Below are 18,421 nucleotides of genomic sequence, written 5' to 3' on the forward strand. Positions count from 1 at the left end.
ATCTCATAAATAAAACCTAAACAATAAAAACACACCAGAGCTTTTCTATCATTTATAACATGTAGCATACCACTCATGGGAGGAAAAAAACAGAAACTGTGAGAGGGCGGAGTGAGATAACTAGATTAAAATATGCTCCGAGTTGAGTCATTTCCACGCAGCTGCAGCTGAGGTCAGTCACTGTGTTTGAGGTGAAATCACTGTGAGAGCTTAAATGGACATTAAGGAGCTCGGATATAAGTTTTCACTCTCCCCTTTAATCCTACGCCTGACTCTCGTCGCCTGTTTGCTGCTGTTCACCTGCACACCTGCTGGAGGTAAGATCAAGATATCATCATGTATATATCACTGAACATAAGCTGTGATTTAAACTGGAGGTTGTCCAAATGTAGGTTATCCCATAAATAACACAGACACACAGATGAATAACGTGGAAATGATAATAATAAAACTTTTTTTTACATTTTGTTGGAAGGAGATTTGATAATTAATTAATTGATCTATAAAAGTGTCTGTATTGTGTATGTTCATCCCCATGAAAAACATGGGCACTGTAGTTTACTTTGAACAGCTGCACAGACTAATAATAAGAGGAGGAACTGTCTGTGGGACAGACAGCTGTGTCCCCTCAGTTTCATTTGACCTTTTTTTGGTGATAAATTCTGTTTCGGTGTCACAACAAGCCACAGTTTAAACTGCACCTGTATTTCAGTCTAGATCAGGTCAGTGTGTTCTGCTAATTTAGCAGAATATTAAGCTTACTGGAAATTTATACTCTATACTCTACACGCTTTCAAAAGTGCAAGGAGATGAATAATATCATCTCGAAACTATAACGTTGACCAATCCTTTGAGTAATTCGTGCGTCCTCTTGTTGCAGTTTCTCCAGAGTCTCAGAGTTTTGGGTTTTGGACTGTTAGCGACCTCATCTTGGATGTTTTGGGTTAATAAATGAATCGTGAAAATATTTGGAAGGGGAAAATCACCGCTGTTGTTGTCTTATGTTGCTGGAAAGTTTTGTGGGATTTCTTGACAGCTAAGAAGAAGAATGAAAGAGAAGCTAACACCACAGAAGATGTTTTCTTCAAAGCAGCTTCCAGACTTCCACATCCTCCTCGGTAGGTTTTAAAATTTCCCTCCATTTCTCAGGTCAGTACCGAGTGATTGGATCCAATCAGCCAATCGAGGCCGCTCCGGGTGATGACGTCGTCCTGCCGTGTTGCGTGGATCCTCCACAAGACGTGGTGGGACTAACAGTGGAGTGGTCAAAGCCCGACCTTCGGCCCGATCCCAGGGATCGGCTGAGTCGGGTCCATTATGTCCACCTGTACCGGGACGCCCGTGAGGTTCCAGACATGAAGATCCCATCGTACATGATGAGGACGGCGCTGTTCGCAGAAGGCCTGAGACAAGGCAACATATCGCTGAAGATCACTAATGTGACGCTGGAAGATGGAGGGAGATACAGATGTTTCATCCCAAAGTTAAAGAGCCAAATGCAGTCCTCAATTGTTCATCTTGTTGTCAGTGAGTTCAGTTTTTAAGATGTGTCATTGGTTGACTCAAAACTGATAAAGTGTACCAATGTTTTGTCTTATAATCAAGGTCACAGGGTCATGTGATGACTCTGTTTTTGCTGTTACCCTGTAGGAAACTACTATTGTCACCTTTAAATCTAAGGTTGTGCGTCATTCCAAATCCCCTGTTTCTCCAGAACCAGCTCCAACAAAAGCTGGGACAACAGAGACGCCACTATTTACCAGAAACCTTCAAACTCCAGATCCTGAGGAAGAGAAGAACAATAGTGGTGAGAAAATTATTAAAACTTTTGAATTTCTGTGTCAGAAAGATTCATTTCTAAACATACCCAAACAAACCCTTGAAATCCTCATGAAATCAAACCTAATTTTTGATTCTTTCTATGGTCGTAATTCTTTCAGCGACAGTCAATCTGATTTAGTACTTTTATTGTTTATGGCGGAGTCCGTCATTCCTGCAGAAATGATGCCATCAAATCAACAGGGCTGAAGTCTTAAAGATTATAACTCCCAGTAAATGTCAGTGCGTTCATTATTGGGGTACTCCGGTCACAGTGGCTCATCTTGTTCATCTCTATCTTTCTCTATCTATCTCTATCTTTCAGGTGATTTTCCCCGTCGGTCCAGACTGATGCTACCTCTCTTGTTCTTGCTGATCGTGGTTGGTGTAGCTGCAGGATATTTACAGATGCAGAGGTCTAAGAAAACAAAAGAGGTAAGTCAGAGGCTTTATTTTCTTTAGATTCTTAAAGGTTAAGTGCTGGAATAATGTATAATGTGTTCCTGTATGTAGATATTAACAGATTTTCTTTTTTGGAAGTCTTACTACTAGTTAATTTTCTTTTAATTGTTCCTCCAGCCTATAGCAGTGCCTACAGTGTAGATGTCTTGCTCACTGGTAAACACTGTAAATGGAGATCAGAACACTACCACTTACTGAGGTCTAATAGTTGGAGCTGGACTCACTGGATCTGCAGGAGGGAATTTTGTGAAGTGGAGACATGAACTTTGACCCTGGTATCGATGACAGTGGCTTAGATTGTGACGCCTGGAGAGTTTAAATGCAAATGTCTGAAGCTGTGTTCACACTGAAACTGAACACATGCTGATAGATCTGCTGAGCCCAGCTCCTGGTTCAGGACGCATCAGCAATCATGGCATTGTTTTGAAACTGACTTTGTTTTTTTAAGCTTAGTTTTCTGTCATGTGAGCTGACAGTAGAATTCCCCTATACTAATGGAGACTTTTGTTGACGCTCCCTCAACAGTGTGGCCATTGAACAGGACATCTATCTCCAACCAGTAGATCTATAGTTATATTTTTATATGATGTTATTTATTTAAATGTGACTATTTAAATGTTTCTTTTTCCTAAATTACAGTTCTTGTTGACCAGGAACATTAATTTCTTATTATTGTTATTATTACTCAAATAAAACACAAATGATTACAGTGTGTTCACATTATGTACTTTGACTAATGTATCTGTGTTTAAGGTCAGTGGTTCCTCCTACAGCTATCAGCTACATTCAGTGATAAGCACCTGCTGATGAATTTGTTCTTTAAGTTATCTGTGACAGTAGTTAGCAAATATGTTCAACAATGAGTCAGTTTTTCCCAGTATTGTTCAGTCGTGGGAACTAAGTTAGTTTACAGGCTTGGCAGAGAAACAGCTTAATTTGTGGTTGAACTGAAGTACTGTTGCTGCTGCAATTAGATGTTAAAGGATCACCCTGGGATTTTTTAACCTTTTGTCAATGGAATCTGGTAACAATAAAATGGTTGTTTCTGGTTAAACAAAAACAATCTCACTTCCTCTCCATAATGTCGTCAGATGCTTTAAGTGAAGGATCTACTTCATCCACCTCTGAAAGTCACACAACACCATATCAAACTATCTGATCAAGGCAGCAGTAGACCAGCAACTTCTGTGATCTGCTTGGTAAAATCACTGTTTTTGCCAATGGAGTCTGGTAGTGATATATAGAGGTATTTCTTTTTAAACAGCTCTTTAATAAAAAGTTCTATCTCTGTAGGAACCCATATCCATCATGTTGGATGATTACACTGTTTGATCACATCGGGATATATTGTTCTATCAATACTGCACCGATCACAAATGAAGGTTCACAAATCCAACAACATTGATGCTGGTTTACTGTTTGGGCATTTTGGTGTTTTGGCATTAAATTCCACATAGACTACAAGTATTTTTAGACTGAAAAACACAGAGTGTTTCCATTTTCGTTAAATTGACCACCTACCTGTTTTTAGTTTACATTCCTCAGTGCTAAAAATACATGTCTGTATCAGACAGCAGAAAACCGAGGGATGTTGTGGAAACATTTGATCATTGTAAAACTGTGACAGTTATTGAAGGTGTGACAAATGTAAATCAAGAAAGCAGATTTTATCCAGAGTTGATGGAAACTCTTGTCTTTTCTGTCCCAGAAACTGAAATCCAGCATCCGATTTCTATGTTTAGTATGATAATATTTAATGTGGGTAGGTTTACATAAAAAGAGAAGAAACTGTGTATATACAGGTAGGGGAATGAAGAGGTGACAATGTGAGTGAAAAGATGATAATGAGGCTAAAAAAAATCAAAGGTAGTTGAGAGTGTGGAGGATGGATTGCAGCACAAGTCTTGCTAATGAGTGGGAAAATCATTTGGTGAAGAAAAACAGGATGTATGTGCATGTGCTTTCTTGTGGACTAATGAAACAACAAACTATCACAATGGTGGGAAGAACAACTCATTACCCAAAGCCACCACATCATATGTCCAACGTGGTGGTAGTTCTGTTATGGCTTGGTCACGAATGGCTGCCATTGCAGCTGGCACACCAACTTTTTGAGTTTTCTGTGTGATTAGATTCAGCCGAATGCATCCAAACTCATTGGACATAATTTCATCATTCGGCAGGACAATGATCCTAAACATACGACCAAAGCAACTGAAGACATTTTCAGGGTGAGGAGGTAGAATATTCACAACTGGCGAAGTCAATCTGATTCACCTGCTGAAGACCAGACTAAAGACAGAGACTCAACAACGAGGAAGATCTGAAAGAGGCTGCAGTGAAGAGCTCAGGGGACGATGCAAAGTATCTGCTGATGTCTATGAGTCAAGGACTTTAGTAAAGGTTTTCCCCTAAATATTAAAAGTGATGATTTAGTTGGACTTATGTGAATCTGTCCAATTACTTTTGAAGTCTTAAACCTTAAGCACTGTGTCTTAAAAGGACAAAATCTCCCTCAGTTATTTCTTTGAACTTGACCATGACCATGAATTCTCACTGTCTATGAATTTTTTGATCTTACTCATTGATATATGTCCAATGCCTTTGTTTGACATTTCTATGCCTGGTCTATGTCTAGTTTTTTTTTTTTTTTTTAAATGTACTATTATACTAGGAAGTGTATCAAGTGACACACACCAGAGTTTGATCTCTCTGTACCCGATGTAGAGTTTGGTCTGAAAATGTTTAAGATGTCAAATATTTAAAGTGAATGTTCAACAGTGTACAGGGCAGAAATCACAGTTACAGTGATTTACTGGGTCATGTGAGAGTTCAAATGTTGAGTAAAAGAGGCCATGTGGGAGACCACCACATCCTCTGCCCACATCATTTCCACAGCTGAAGCCTTGTGACTCATGACACAACAAACCAATAGACCAATAGACCAATAGATAGATAGAGGACAGTCTAAATGCAGCGGGCAATAATGACTTCCTGCAGGGTTCAGTCTGAACAACATCCTGCCAAACAAACAAAGGAGCAACCAGCTGTTTACCTTCCTGACCCAGTTTTCCTTATTTCATTCACTGCATCATAACTCTCAGCTTCCTCCTTTCATACTATCCTTCTTCATCTAAAATATGGACACTGATTCCATGATGGTGAAATGAAGCGACTTGAGGCACTGAACCATTCAGAGATGGTTTGAGAAGAGGTTAATTTCTTGATCCTTTGTGTTAACAGTGCGACATCTACTGGTCAGAATGTGAAACTGACAAATACAAATGTTAGTCTTACAAATGAAGTATCAAGAGAAACCATGTTTTAGGTTAATTAGCCGTGCTGTGCTGTTCTGACTGAACAGACTCCTCTGCCATTGAGAACAGTCTTTTAAAGTGCACAGGTGAGGCTGGTGACACAAAAAACCCAGACCAGACCAACAAAAACGATGTAGTTAGAAGATGACTGCAAATAAATAAATAAATTGGGTGAATTAAGTCAGGTAATACATTAGCAGCCAATCACCAAACAAGTTATTGCCCTGTTTCTACAAATGTTCTTTTCATAAAACCACCATTTTGACTGGTCTGAAGGATGGGCTGAACAAAGATTAAAATAATCAGTGATCCCAGAACTTACATGGTAAACCATGAGCCATGTTGATTTTCTCTTTTTGGTGATAAGAGTGCTGCAGCTAAAACAATAAGGGTGTAGGATGTTGCATTTTATTAACTTCTTGGCTTACCCTCCAAATGTTATCATAATATGCTTTTTATGGAGAAGGGTTTTGAGTGACTTCCAAATTCATTCAGAACAACAATGGATGTACAAACACAACATTATCAGTGCAAAAATAAGTATAAAACTCATATCATGTGCACCTTCTGCCCAGAATTTAGGAGATGTCACAGTCCCTTAATGTTGCACTGACACTCTTGATTGACAAACACTCACACTGGCTTCTGGTATTAGCTTCAGTACCCAGGTTTCTCCCTAATTAGTAAATGACTGTGTGAGCACAGCATGCTGCCCATTCAAAGTTATTGACAGGCTTGACCAGGAGGTGTCACCACCACCTAGAAAACCAAGTTATAAAGTGATTTTTACACCACAAACAAGCTAATTCCTCTGGAAAGACATTCAGGTCTCTAGAAAGCAGCACAACAGCAGCAACAGCAGCAGCAGCAGCTCTACTGGTCAAACTCTACTTTACCTCAAGTCTCTGTTTCACTAAATCTACTAAAACAACAGTAAACATCTGGTCAACAGTATGAAAATGACTTACCCTGTTGGTCCATGAGGCTGCTTCTCCTGCAGTCTGACCTCTGACCTTTCCACCTCTCTCATCGTCTTCATGCACTGAGAGAAACAAACAAACAGAGAGAGAGAGAGGACCAACATCAGATTACATCCATCATGAATAATGGGGCATTTCTGTCACAGTGAATCAGCAATTATAAGAGAATTGTACCATTATTATTGTTATAACTTAATCCTGTGATCACTGATGGACATTGTTAGAAAATATAATACATAACATTTCCTTGTGTTCTGTATATAATGTGTACATACTGTAAATAAATCATTATTTATATGAGTGAGGTTGTTATGACTTGATTAATATGTTATATTCTGTTACTAAGGTAAAATACATTCAATATTTTATTCAGTATTAAATCAAATACTTGCATTATATTACACTTCATCTGCTCTATGATCATAAAAAAGGAGGCGTGTGCCCTTTTAGTACGATTTGTGATTTCGGAACTGGTTCGGCTTTCTCCGTGCGTCACGTGACTTCCGAGAGAACGTTGGTCAAAGTGGAAAAAAAAAACAAAACACACGGGCTAGCTAGCACAGAGCTTGTAATGAAACTGAACCAAAAAGCTCAGCTACCACTGACATTACAATGTGTAGCACACAGATCAGGCGGTGAATCATTCAACGACACGGGGAACTGATGTTAGCGAGCTAACCAGCGTCTGTTACACCATGAATTTAAGAGGACTGTTTCAGGACTTCAATCCCAGGTAACGTTAGCTGCGAAGTTAGCACTCTAGCTAACTAGCTATGTAGCTACCTAGCATTGCGCTGCCGTATGAAGATATTCTACAAGTGTGTGTTTTATATGTATGAAACGCTGCACACACACTTCTAGTAGCTGGACAGGTGTCGTAAACTGAAAGGTAACTGTGAGCACTGAAGCTACATCGGAAAGAAGGTGTCTGGCTAAGCTAGGCCCGGCTAACGCTAGCTACATTAACGCTTGGGGCTTGCTAGTTATACATATGTAGCTACGTTAGCCATGTTAGCTGTGCTGCCAGGCTGCAGCTTATTATTGATTATGTTATCACTTACTGTCTCGAGACAATAAATGGCAGCAAAATGTTTATTCAAGTTTTCCTAAGTTCAGGATTATATCTGAAAATATCTTATTTTCGAGGCACAGACCAAAACCCGAACATGCTAAGTAAATATTCACATTAAAGAAGCAGAAACACGATCATTTTTACATGTTTTCTAACATCATAACTCAATGATTTGACATGATACCTGCAGCTGTTCAGTTAAAATGTCTCTGCCCTCCCTCCTCGCTGTTGCAGTAAGTTCCTGATCTACTCCTGTCTGCTGCTGTTCTCCGTGTTGCTGTCCCTGAGGCTGGATGGAGTCATCCAGTGGAGCTACTGGGCCGTGTTTACCCCGATATGGCTGTGGAAGCTGTTGGTCATCTTTGGGGCCTCTGTGGGCACTGGGGTCTGGGCCCACAACCCTCAGTACAGGTATACTTTAACACACATTCATACCCAAGTTCGGAGGGTTAAACCAGGCAGCAGAGGTTCATTTATCTCCTCATACATTTACTTTGCTGCACGTCTTCCTCTCTCCCATCTGATCGCTACTATACAGACATTTAGGTTTTAACCTTCTTATGTTTTCTCTCAGGGCTGAAGGGGAGACGTGTGTGGAGTTCAAGGCCATGCTGATCGCAGTGGGGCTCCATGTCCTGTTGCTGATGTTCGAGGTGTTGGTGTGCGACCGCGTGGCGAGAGGAAACTACTTCTGGCTCCTCGTCTTCATGCCCCTCTTCTTCGTGTCGCCTGTTTCTGTAGCAGCCTGCGTCTGGGGGTTCAGACACGACCGCTCTCTTGAGGTAAAGAATCTGCTCAGCAGCCGTCATTGTTTTGTGTGAGTGCAGCTCTGAGTTTTTCTCTTCTGTGTCCCTCCCTCTCCTCAGCTGGAGGTGTTGTGTTCCGTCAACATCCTCCAGTTCATCTTCATCGCTCTGAAGCTGGACAGGATCATCAACTGGCCGTGGCTGGTGAGATGCACCGACACGTTTCTCCTGCACTACAGCTCCACGTGTGTTATTATCAGTCTTCCTCACCCTGATGTGGTTTTCCAGGTGGTGTGTGTCCCGCTGTGGATCCTGATGTCCTTCCTGTGCCTTGTAGTCCTCTACTACATCATCTGGTCGGTCCTCTTCCTCCGCTCCATCGACATCATCGCCGAGCAGCGGCGGACTCACATCACCATGGCGATCAGCTGGATGACCATCGTCGTACCGCTTCTCACCTTTGAGGTAATGTGACTCAGCGCACGCGTGGGCATCAAAATAAGACGTAAACACGTTCAGACACATTTAATTTTAAATTCAGGAATTCAGTTCAAAGATTTATTTACTGTTTATTTAAGGATACTGAGTGAAAAATGAACTTCTTACCATAAAAACTGTTAGAACAGACACTTTATTTGCTTCATTAACTTGTCTCTTTAGATCCTTCTGGTGCACAAGCTGGACGGCCACAACAGTCTGAGCTACGTGTGTGTGTTCGTCCCTCTCTGGCTCTCCCTGCTCACACTCATGGCCACCACCTTTGGCCAGAAGGGAGGGAACCACTGTGAGTATTTAAAGCCAGTAATGTGCTGTGGGCTGCTGAATGTCAGTGTTTCTGCTTACAGCAGTGATACACCAGTGATCTTCCTCTAATAAAGCTTTTATAAAACTTAATCTAAGGTGCTTAGAAGGTTATTTGTGTCAGTTTTTACTGATAATACCAAACATCCTTTTTTTGTTTAACCAGACTCCATTGACAAAAACAGTAATTTTATGTAGCAGAACACGGGAGCTGCTGGAATACTGCCTCCTAGTTTGGTTAGTTTCTTTGTGTTATTGAGCGACTTTCAGTAGAGGAGGAAGTGTTCAGATCCTTCACTGAGGTCAAAATAACACAGAGAAACTATCGATCCAAGCAATGAGGAACTCCTGTGTTCTGAGAGGTAAAATGACTGTTTTTGTCAATGGAGTCTGGTAGTGATAAATAGTGATGTTTCTCTTTAAACAAAAATGATCTTACTCTTATATAAAAACCTCTATTGGAACCTCTGCAGGAATCATATCCATGTTGTTTTAATCCATGTTTTTTAATAGTTGATAAGTCAAAATAATGTTGTTAACTCACGTTCTTAGGGTGGTTTGGCATCCGCAAGGACTTCTGCCACTTCCTCCTGGAGCTCCTCCCCTTCCTGCGAGAGTACGGCAACGTCTCCTACGACCTCCAGCGCAGCGAGGACCCCGAGGCGGTGGAGGACCTGCCCGTCCCCGAGCCGCCGCCAAAGATCGCCCCCATGTTCCACAAGAAAACGGGCGTGGTGATCACGCAGAGCCCCGGGAAGTACTTTGTCCCGCCGCCTAAACTCTGCATCGACATGCCCGACTAAACAGCAGAGGACAATGCGTTTGGGGTTTTTTTTTTTTTTTTAAAAGGATTTGGTCCCCTCACCTGAACTCTACATCAGCACAGCTGGAGACAGGGGGATTATTAACGGATCCACAATCCTCAAACCGGCAGTTTTAAAGCAAAGACTCCCCCTGCCCTAAATCCATCGAGGATGGAATCACAGAATTAAAATGGACTGTTTAGTTTTTCACCTGCAGGTGAAGTTTCACTGTGTTGTTCGCTCAAGTTTTATCCTCTTGACAGGGAAGAGAAGAGGGAAACTGACCATAGAAGCATCTCAGATTCACTCGGATCTAAACATTGAAGCTGACATGACAAGAGGAGCTGAATATTTGACTCTGTTAACGGCAGTGGATCCCTGCTTGACGTTCAGAGAGCGTCAGAGATGATGCTCGCCTTGCTTTGTGACGGGGACCAGTCGAGGGAGAGAAGGACTCTCTAGCTTGAATTTGGGATCAGTTTTTACCTGTCAACCGTGGAGGTGGAGGAAACGAGGGGGTGGCGGGGTGAAAGGAAATGCTCTGATGTTTCCAGGTCTGTCTTAGCGCTGCACTCACACACCCAGATGTAAACCGTAAGAGTTATTGGCCTCTAATTCACATGAGCTGTTAAAGGATACTCTACTGCAACTCCGCTGTAAAAGATGACGCTAATATGAGGCTCCTGTGGCGGGCAACTTCTTTTTTAGTACAAAAATCTCTCTTTGTGTTTCCTCGGACAGTGCTTCCCTTCAAAGCTGCATCAGACAGAAAAACACAAAAGGAGAATTTGGTGCTGAAAATATCCACACGGCCGCAGCCTCCTTTCAGCTTCATCTTTGACTTATGAAGGGATCACGTCACTGCCAGTATGAACAGAGGAATAATGAGTCTAATTACATTACAGGCGAGTAGTGTTTTAAGACAGACCTGAAAAGACCAGAGAACTTTACTTTAAAAAGACAAATAATGGAAATGGCACTTTGTTAATCTGTTCCAAGAGGAATCCTGACTGACCGATCAGTTTTTGTATTCCTATTTTCTTTTTGTTTTTTTGTAAATAAGAGAAGTCGTCAGGTTAGGGACCAGAGTGGAGAAGACAGGGTTGAATATGAAGAGGCAGACCTGGGAAAAAAGAAAAAAACACTCATTTCTACTCAGAGTAAACGATCATGAGTCACCACGTTAAAAAACACAGATTAAGATTGTCAACCTTCTGTTGATCTACTGTACCTCCCACATGTAGGATTTTACAGCTTTCAGATTAGTTTACTGGAGACGATGCGTTCAGGGGCTGTGCTGTGTCAGGAGGAGCGACTGATACGTTTACAGCCTGAAGGAGATGAGTTCAGTGTTTATGCAGAAAGTTTGTGGTTTTTCTGTCTGAGAAAGTCGTCCTCTGAACGTGGATTTGAACTCGTCCAACACCTGAACTGTTCACCTGATTTGGCCCCTCAGACGACTCCCTCTTCTCCAAGATGGAGAGGGAGCTCGGCGGCCGCCATTTTGACCGTGACGATGACGCCACAGAGCTGACGTTTCAGGTAACAAACTCTCCTCCTTCGACCGTAGACCATGAACGTATCAATCACCCCTCGTATCAACAAACATTTTTAAAATCCAGATCTGATAGTTTTAACTCCTGAGATTCCTCACGTTACAAGTCATCCCCATTTTTTTTTGTTTTAAAACTTTACTGCTAGTGTGTCCACCATCTTGTTTGCACATTTGTTGACTGTTTTTTTCCCTTTAAATCCATCATGTAGACCTTATTATGCAAAACTAGAGCAGCCTGGTTTTCTTCAGATGACTCTCAGTAATCACCTGCACACTAAACAGTAAACATATTTATTTCAGCATTAAATGGAGAAAAAAAGTCATCCTTAAATTGTTCTCTGCTGTCATCTGTTGTTTTGTACAGTTTTTATCTTTTTATCAAATAATGTGATTCGAGTTTCTTCACCTCCCAGTTTCACAGCCGATTATGAGAGAATTTAACCGATCGGTTTCCCTGTACGATATCTGAACGTCTCAGTTAAATCCTGTGGAATCTACCGGTTTGAAAAATCTGACATTCACTGTTGCAGGTCCTTGAAGATTTTCTCAGATTAAACTCTGACATGATGTCACATCATCAGTGTTTGGACGCTTGTTTGGTTTGTACTCACAGTGACTGACCGCTGTCTTTCCTCACTTCAGTCTCTGCAAAGTAAACACAGCATTTACCAGCTTCTAGAGCAGGAAGTGCTGTCGCTGTAACTAACACACCAAACTCCATTCAGAATTCTTCATATTTTAAAAGTTTCCTGGAAGAAGAAACCAGCCCTTTTAAAGCAGCAACCAGTGGAAAAACACAGCTCTTCAGTGACATCTAGTGGCAGCTGTAGGAAACAACACATATTCACTCCTTCAATTATTTCCTCCATGAAGCTACATGAAGCTCCAGCTGAAGTTTACAGGCTCGTTCAGGCCTCTGGTTTAGTGGCATGTTGAATTATAAGTGAAGAACTGTTAACTCTGAGGTGTTTTTACCTTTTTACTGTTTCCTCTTTTGGGTTTTCCAGATCAAGATGATCTTGTTTCTCCTCCTCCACCTCATCTCATCATCAAGGCTCCATTAAGACAAGTGGAGGATGCTCGCTGGAATAAAAACTTAGCGTGTTAGCATGTGGCTAATTAATAAAGCACAAACAGAAATAATAAAGCTGTTAAAACTGGACTTTAAAATGCAGCACCCACCTCTGCTGGCATCTTCTGTCTTCAGTAATACTGCTACTGCTCGAGGTCGACAGAATATTATTCAAAATAAACTTTATTGACACAGTATCAGGCTACAGTGATGAAATCTCTTCATACAAGTTTTCAGTGGGAATATTTTAAAGTAGTTAAAACATAGCAGCATCTTTACTTTGACATAAACACATAGATAACAGTCCTCAAAGGAGGAGGAGCTGGAAGTTAATGACTGAGTGTGATCACATTATGAGGCGTCCATCTTTGAGAGAGGAAATATCTGAATGAGGGGATCAAAGAGTTCGTCTGTGACTGTGTGAATTCATGTCAGAGCTCCTGGTGTACAGTACAGCTGGTAAACTGTTCTGCTCAGAGCTGGACCCAGGTTTCTGAAAAAAAAACAGGAAATTCAGCGTGTTCTTTAGGGTGCAGACAGAGACACAAATTAAACTGATGTACTCTTTACAAACCTTTTGAGTTTCCCGTATCGGATGGAAGAGAGGAGCTTCTCTTTCTCTGCTTCACTTCTACACTGTTCATAGGCGCTGAGGAGACTGAGAGAAGAGGCAGAGAGATGAAGAAAAAATACAAGTAAAGCCTCATCAGGTCACGCTACGCGTTCATATTGTTCTTCTCTTAACAGTGGTGACATTTAAGATCAGTCTGGTCTCATCTAAGTGAGAGAGTGTGTCTACATATGTTTTAAATTTGCATTTACCTGGAGTTTTACAAAGCTACGCCAGGTGAGAGGCTCAGAGACACAAAACTCCCTGTTCTTCCTAAAGCTCTTTGATGTTCTTAAAACCATAAATATACTGTATCGTCTTATGGATAATCAGAACTTCAAATAAAACATCAGAAGAGTGTGATGTCTCTAGACTCCAGACAAGAGGAGGACACGGAAATCATGAGGACAGACCTGAGAGGAGGAGAACAGAGGGAGGGAACGTGGAAGTAGACTTGTTACCTGTGTGGAGTGCTGTATTGCTCCAGTATGGCTGCTGCTTTGTCTCCAGACAAACCACTAATCTGCATCAACTGCCTGGCGAAGACTTCTCTCACTGTCTGACACTGGAGGGAGAGAAAAGGGGGATGTAAGCGCAGATTCAAAGTGCAGGTTTTAAAGCAGGTGAATGTAAATGTCCACACACACACACTCACCTTGTTTTTGACCGCCCCGTGGTTGAACTCTGCAAAAGAAATGAGCGAGCAGGAAGGATTCCCTCGCTCCTCCTCGCCGCTGCCTTCGTCACCCTCCAGCTCTCTGGAGCGACAGAGCAGCGCACGGTTCTGAAATGAAGAAAAACACAGAATACTTAGGTACAGTTCATCACAAGTCATGTTTCTACGCAGCTCAGTTTATTCAAAGCTATAAATATAATATTAAATTAAACAGATGAGTGTCCATTCGCTGTGTTAACGTGGAAATGTGTGTGTGTGTCACCTGGTAGAGTTTAGTCAGGTATCGAGTCATGACGGTGAGGTACGCTGCAGACTCCCTCACATCCTGGACTCTCTTCACAAAGAAGCCGTCAACCACCTGTCGCACACACACACACACACACACACACACACACACACACACACACACACACACACACACACACACACACACGGCACATTTGCACGTTTGTATCGACTACAGTTGTTGTCATTATCAATAATTTTAATCAATAAAAATTCCACAAAAATGTCCAGTTTTATCTGATCAACAGTCAAAAATCTAAATATATTCAGTTCACTTTCATGTGAGACAAATAAAAACACAAATCCTCAAAATAAAAATCTGACTTTTTGTGAGTGTAGGACTGTGTGTGTTCACACCTGTGTGTTGACTATGGCCTGCTGCAGTGTAGTCTCAGGTAGACTCAGGTGTGATGCAGCCGTCCCACACTCCTCCACCAGATAGACGGGCCGACGCAGACCACACCTCTTCAGTCGGAACTGATGGAAGGAGAGAGGAAGAGTTAAATCTGTAAACCAGGTACTAACACACAGTTCAGTCTGTAAAATGTCACGAGAGTCTAAGAAAAAACATCCACCATCTTTCTGTGCAACAGTTAACAACTCAAACGTATTCATTTAGCAAAGATGTAAAACAGAGCAAATATTTGACGTTTTTGTTTTTAAAATAACTAAAGCAATAAACTGATCTACAACAGCCACAGTACGTTAAAAAATAAATACATAAAACTAAAATTACTGCGTCATGGGAGGCGGTTAATATTCCAAGAAAAAACTTACAAGATTAAAGTCGTAAATTTAGGAGGAAGAACCTGAATATTCTGATTATAAAGTCACAAATTTACAAGAAAAAAAGTGGGAAAATAGTTTGTTTTTTCTCCTAAATGTACGACTTTAAACTCGATCAATTTTCTGTCAGCTAATCAATTCAGATACTAATTGTTTCATCTGTACTTTAAGATGTTGAACGTTTTTGTATTTCATTAACACACCGACCTTCTGTTCCCTGAAGCGTCCGTCGATGATGCTCCCACACAGGTCGTCCATCCTCTTCCTCTCGATGATGTAATCGAGGACCAGCTCCCGGGCGACGGGCGCTCGCAACTGACCTGGGACGAGAAGGAAATAGTGGGATTATAATTCGCTCTCACTGAAGTATTTATTACAGTGACTCTAATTTCTGCTGCGTCCGTGTTACCTGGAACAGGTGCGACCTTTTCCCGAGCCACCCACAGGAAGTCTCCGACGTTTAGTTTCCTGACGTCGAAGTTGACTCCATTTCTCTGAAGCTCTTTGACCAGCTCCTGTTTGCGGTGCTGGCTGCCGCTGCACCAACAAATCAACGTGACACGATGACGTATATATTCAGTGTGTGAGCTGGAAACACTTCCTGACAGTTCTCTTACCCTGTGGTTTCAATGAAGTCCACACAGAGAATAATTTCATAGGTTCCAGGCAGGAGACATCCTCCGTTCGTCTTTCTGCTTGTCGTCTGTGAATCTGACTCCGTCCCGTCCACATCACTCCCCGGCCTCTTCGTACGTCTGTGAAGAGATAATTATTCGTTTTCTTCCAGCCAGAAGACGAGCACAATATCTACAATATCTACTCACTGTGCTCTGTCCTCCTGCTTCTCTTCTTCTTCTACGTCTTCATCGCTACCAGTAAGATCCACGACCCCGGGGCCGCCCTCCTCTTCCTCCTCCACCTCCTCTCCTTCGCTCCTAACCTCCACTCCTCCCTCCTCGGTGTTGCCTTTAGTCCCTTGTTCTGCCGACTCCAGCCGCTCAGCCAAAGCCAGACCCTGCTCTGTCAGAGAATACCTGAGAGACAGGAAACAGGAAGTGGAAACAGGAAGGAAATTAGCTGTAACAGTAAAAGAGTAAATGACACCAATGAGATAAAATTAGAAAACAATCACCCTGGATGATGAGCTGCACAGATATGGCAGACACATTAAAAAAGGCTCATTAATACGATTCATTTCAGTCTGCGTGTCTTCCTCAAAGCACCCTCACTTTGCCAGGTTATTATGAAAAAGAAATTTTCATCTCAAAGAAACTTTCACATGATTAAATCCAAAACAATATGGTGCATTCATGTTGGTGTCGAAATAATTGTAAAAATGAGTTCCAGACTGGGAAAATACCACAGAATACAGAACAACAACTTGAAAAATTCTGGTACATGACTTGCCGAGTTGTTGTTGTCATATATGCAGAAACATGGCCGCCGAGAGTAAATGTTGAAGGATGGTAAGAAACTTTTTATTTACGGTGCAAATTTGCATATTTGTGGATCAAATTTTTTGCTACATTTAATTTGTTATATGTTATTAGGTTGTAACTGTTAGTTGCTGTTCACGTAGAGTGACCCAGGTTATTAGAAATGACTCAAAACACACAGAAGTTGAACGACTTCCCATCGTGGGAAATCATCCGAGGAGCACATGAATGCAACATTTAAAAACAGCGTCTGTTGCTGCTGTGACTGTTGTCTGTCGCCCAAACGAGATGAGTTTAAAACAGGATCACTGGCGAGGTGAGATGGGTGTGCTCCCTGTGTACCTTGCAGGATTGTGGGTCTTTATCACCAGGTTCTTCTGGATCAGAGTGCTGACTGAAGACCAGGCCGTGTATTTACTGCCCAGATCTGGCTACAGACGAGATGAAGGAGGGAAAATAAACATAAAGCACAAGAATATTTACACAGGAAGATCAGTACCAGGGAATACAAAACATATTTAACTTACCACACTAAAAAGGATTTCTCACTGAGAAGCTGGGCTTCAGTTTGTAGTTCCATCTTAAACATATAACCTTTGCTGCCTGGGATCTGGACAGAGGGATGATGATAATGATACAGAGGCTGAGGTGCAATACTTCATTATTTCAGCAGGTTTAATGGAGGTAAAATGTACCTGTGATTGTCGGTAAAGGGTGAGCAGAACAGCGTAACCTCCAGACCTCTTCTGAGGAACATACTCCCTCTTCTTCTTCCTCCTCTCCCCTCCTCCTCCTCCTCCTCCTCCTCCTCCTCCTCCTCCTTTATCCGTCCCTTGATCTGCTGCAGCATTCTTCTACAAAACACATTAAAACTGATCACATATCTGATCATGCAGACATGTTACTTCCCTCTATCTGCTGAATTCAATACAATAAAACTAAAAGCTTTACATTTACTCTCTCTTTATACATTACAGTCAGTCATAACAGCAATTAAATGCACAAATGAACAGAAAAAGCAGCATCTTGTTTTACATGTTTTCATAAGATAACTCAGGATTAGAGGAACCCACAGTAACACAGGCAGGTTGTCAGGACAGATTTTCTGACTTTTTCTGATCATTATTAAACTGTTTGAGCTGAATTAAATCTTTGTCGTCACATCCTGAATGTTCACACCCTCATGAAAACCTCAGTCTTTTTAACTCAATAAAGTATTTTAGCAAAACTCAAAATACTCCTCACATATTTAGTTAAAAACAGTTTGGTTTGACTCTGACAATATTGAAGGCAGATTCTACTAAAACATTTACTTTCAAAGAGTTTAATCTTCTCCATGATTTGTGTGAGAAAAACTCCCTCTCTCATCACTACCTTTCTGGAGGGAGCCAGGCTGTTGTTGTCTGGTCTGCCAGGAGGGGGCGCTCCTTTATTGAGGGAATGAATGGGAGCGTCTGGACCTGGAGCAGAGGTGAAGAGGAGAAAGTGAAATCACTGTAAAATAAATAGCTACAGACAAATTTGGATCCTGTGGTTTGTAGTTTTTTAAATATATTTTTATTAATTCCTTCTACGTTTCCTCCTGTCTGAACATCGTCACCTCGTCAGATATAAGTTCACATCATCTTTAGAAAACATGAATAAAAACTGTCATTAGGTTTAATTCATGATTAATTAATGGCTGAAGATGTCAGCTTTTTCTCCTTTAATCTTAAACATGTAGTTTTATTTCTGCTTTTTATGAACAGTTCAATTGTAATCAGCGTCTATTAATTTGTGAAGGTGAGTTTTATATATTTAAAATTATTATTCATCTTGAGTTGAGGGGGTTCATGGCTTCTTGACTATTTTATCCTGTTTTTTATACTGCTATATATGCAAATGAAATTAAGTTAAAAACATAATCTAGTTTTAACAATCTAAAATCATCCATCTGTTTCTTACCGTTCTCCCTCAGGTGTCGTTGGAGTTTTTCATCCAGTATTTTACAGATGCCGTCTCC

General features: G+C 41.3%; 3 protein-coding genes across 4 annotated transcripts; 2 read left to right on the plus strand and 1 right to left on the minus strand.

The window, feature by feature from the left end:
• Positions 1 to 67: 67 nt before the first annotated feature.
• LOC108892071 (myelin-oligodendrocyte glycoprotein) lies at positions 68 to 6,878 on the plus strand. 2 transcript variants are annotated; one of them, XM_018689517.2, is made up of 5 exons: positions 68 to 317; positions 1,150 to 1,527; positions 1,715 to 1,807; positions 2,144 to 2,253; positions 2,398 to 6,878. In XM_018689517.2, exons 1-5 carry the CDS (start codon positions 215 to 217, stop codon positions 2,419 to 2,421), a joined length of 708 nt encoding a protein of 235 aa, XP_018545033.1. In that variant the 5' UTR covers positions 68 to 214; the 3' UTR covers positions 2,422 to 6,878. The 2 variants fall into 2 exon arrangements, with proteins under 2 accessions (XP_018545033.1, XP_018545032.1); XM_018689516.2 differs by having other exon boundaries at positions 4,464 to 6,878.
• A 217-nt stretch (positions 6,879 to 7,095) lies between these two features.
• Positions 7,096 to 12,134, plus strand: LOC108892069 (transmembrane protein 185A). Its single transcript, XM_018689510.2, has 7 exons — positions 7,096 to 7,310; positions 7,884 to 8,060; positions 8,224 to 8,431; positions 8,516 to 8,599; positions 8,684 to 8,860; positions 9,056 to 9,179; positions 9,749 to 12,134. The coding sequence occupies exons 1-7, from the start codon at positions 7,273 to 7,275 to the stop codon at positions 9,997 to 9,999; spliced, it is 1,059 nt and encodes a 352-aa protein (XP_018545026.1). The 5' UTR covers positions 7,096 to 7,272; the 3' UTR covers positions 10,000 to 12,134.
• A 657-nt stretch (positions 12,135 to 12,791) lies between these two features.
• Positions 12,792 to 18,418, minus strand: LOC108892066 (crossover junction endonuclease MUS81-like; the record flags this gene model as incomplete). Its single annotated transcript, XM_051067895.1, has 15 exons — positions 12,792 to 13,119; positions 13,201 to 13,284; positions 13,698 to 13,801; positions 13,892 to 14,020; positions 14,175 to 14,270; positions 14,555 to 14,674; positions 15,191 to 15,303; positions 15,393 to 15,520; positions 15,601 to 15,738; positions 15,808 to 16,017; positions 16,762 to 16,850; positions 16,952 to 17,029; positions 17,115 to 17,273; positions 17,794 to 17,879; positions 18,364 to 18,418. Coding segments are annotated over 15 exons (1,656 nt in total), but the record flags the coding sequence as incomplete, so codon positions are not given.
• Positions 18,419 to 18,421: the final 3 nt, after the last annotated feature.

This window comes from Lates calcarifer, unplaced genomic scaffold (assembly GCF_001640805.2).
Source record: "Lates calcarifer isolate ASB-BC8 unplaced genomic scaffold, TLL_Latcal_v3 _unitig_2073_quiver_1023, whole genome shotgun sequence".
NCBI lineage: Eukaryota > Metazoa > Chordata > Actinopteri > Centropomidae > Lates > Lates calcarifer.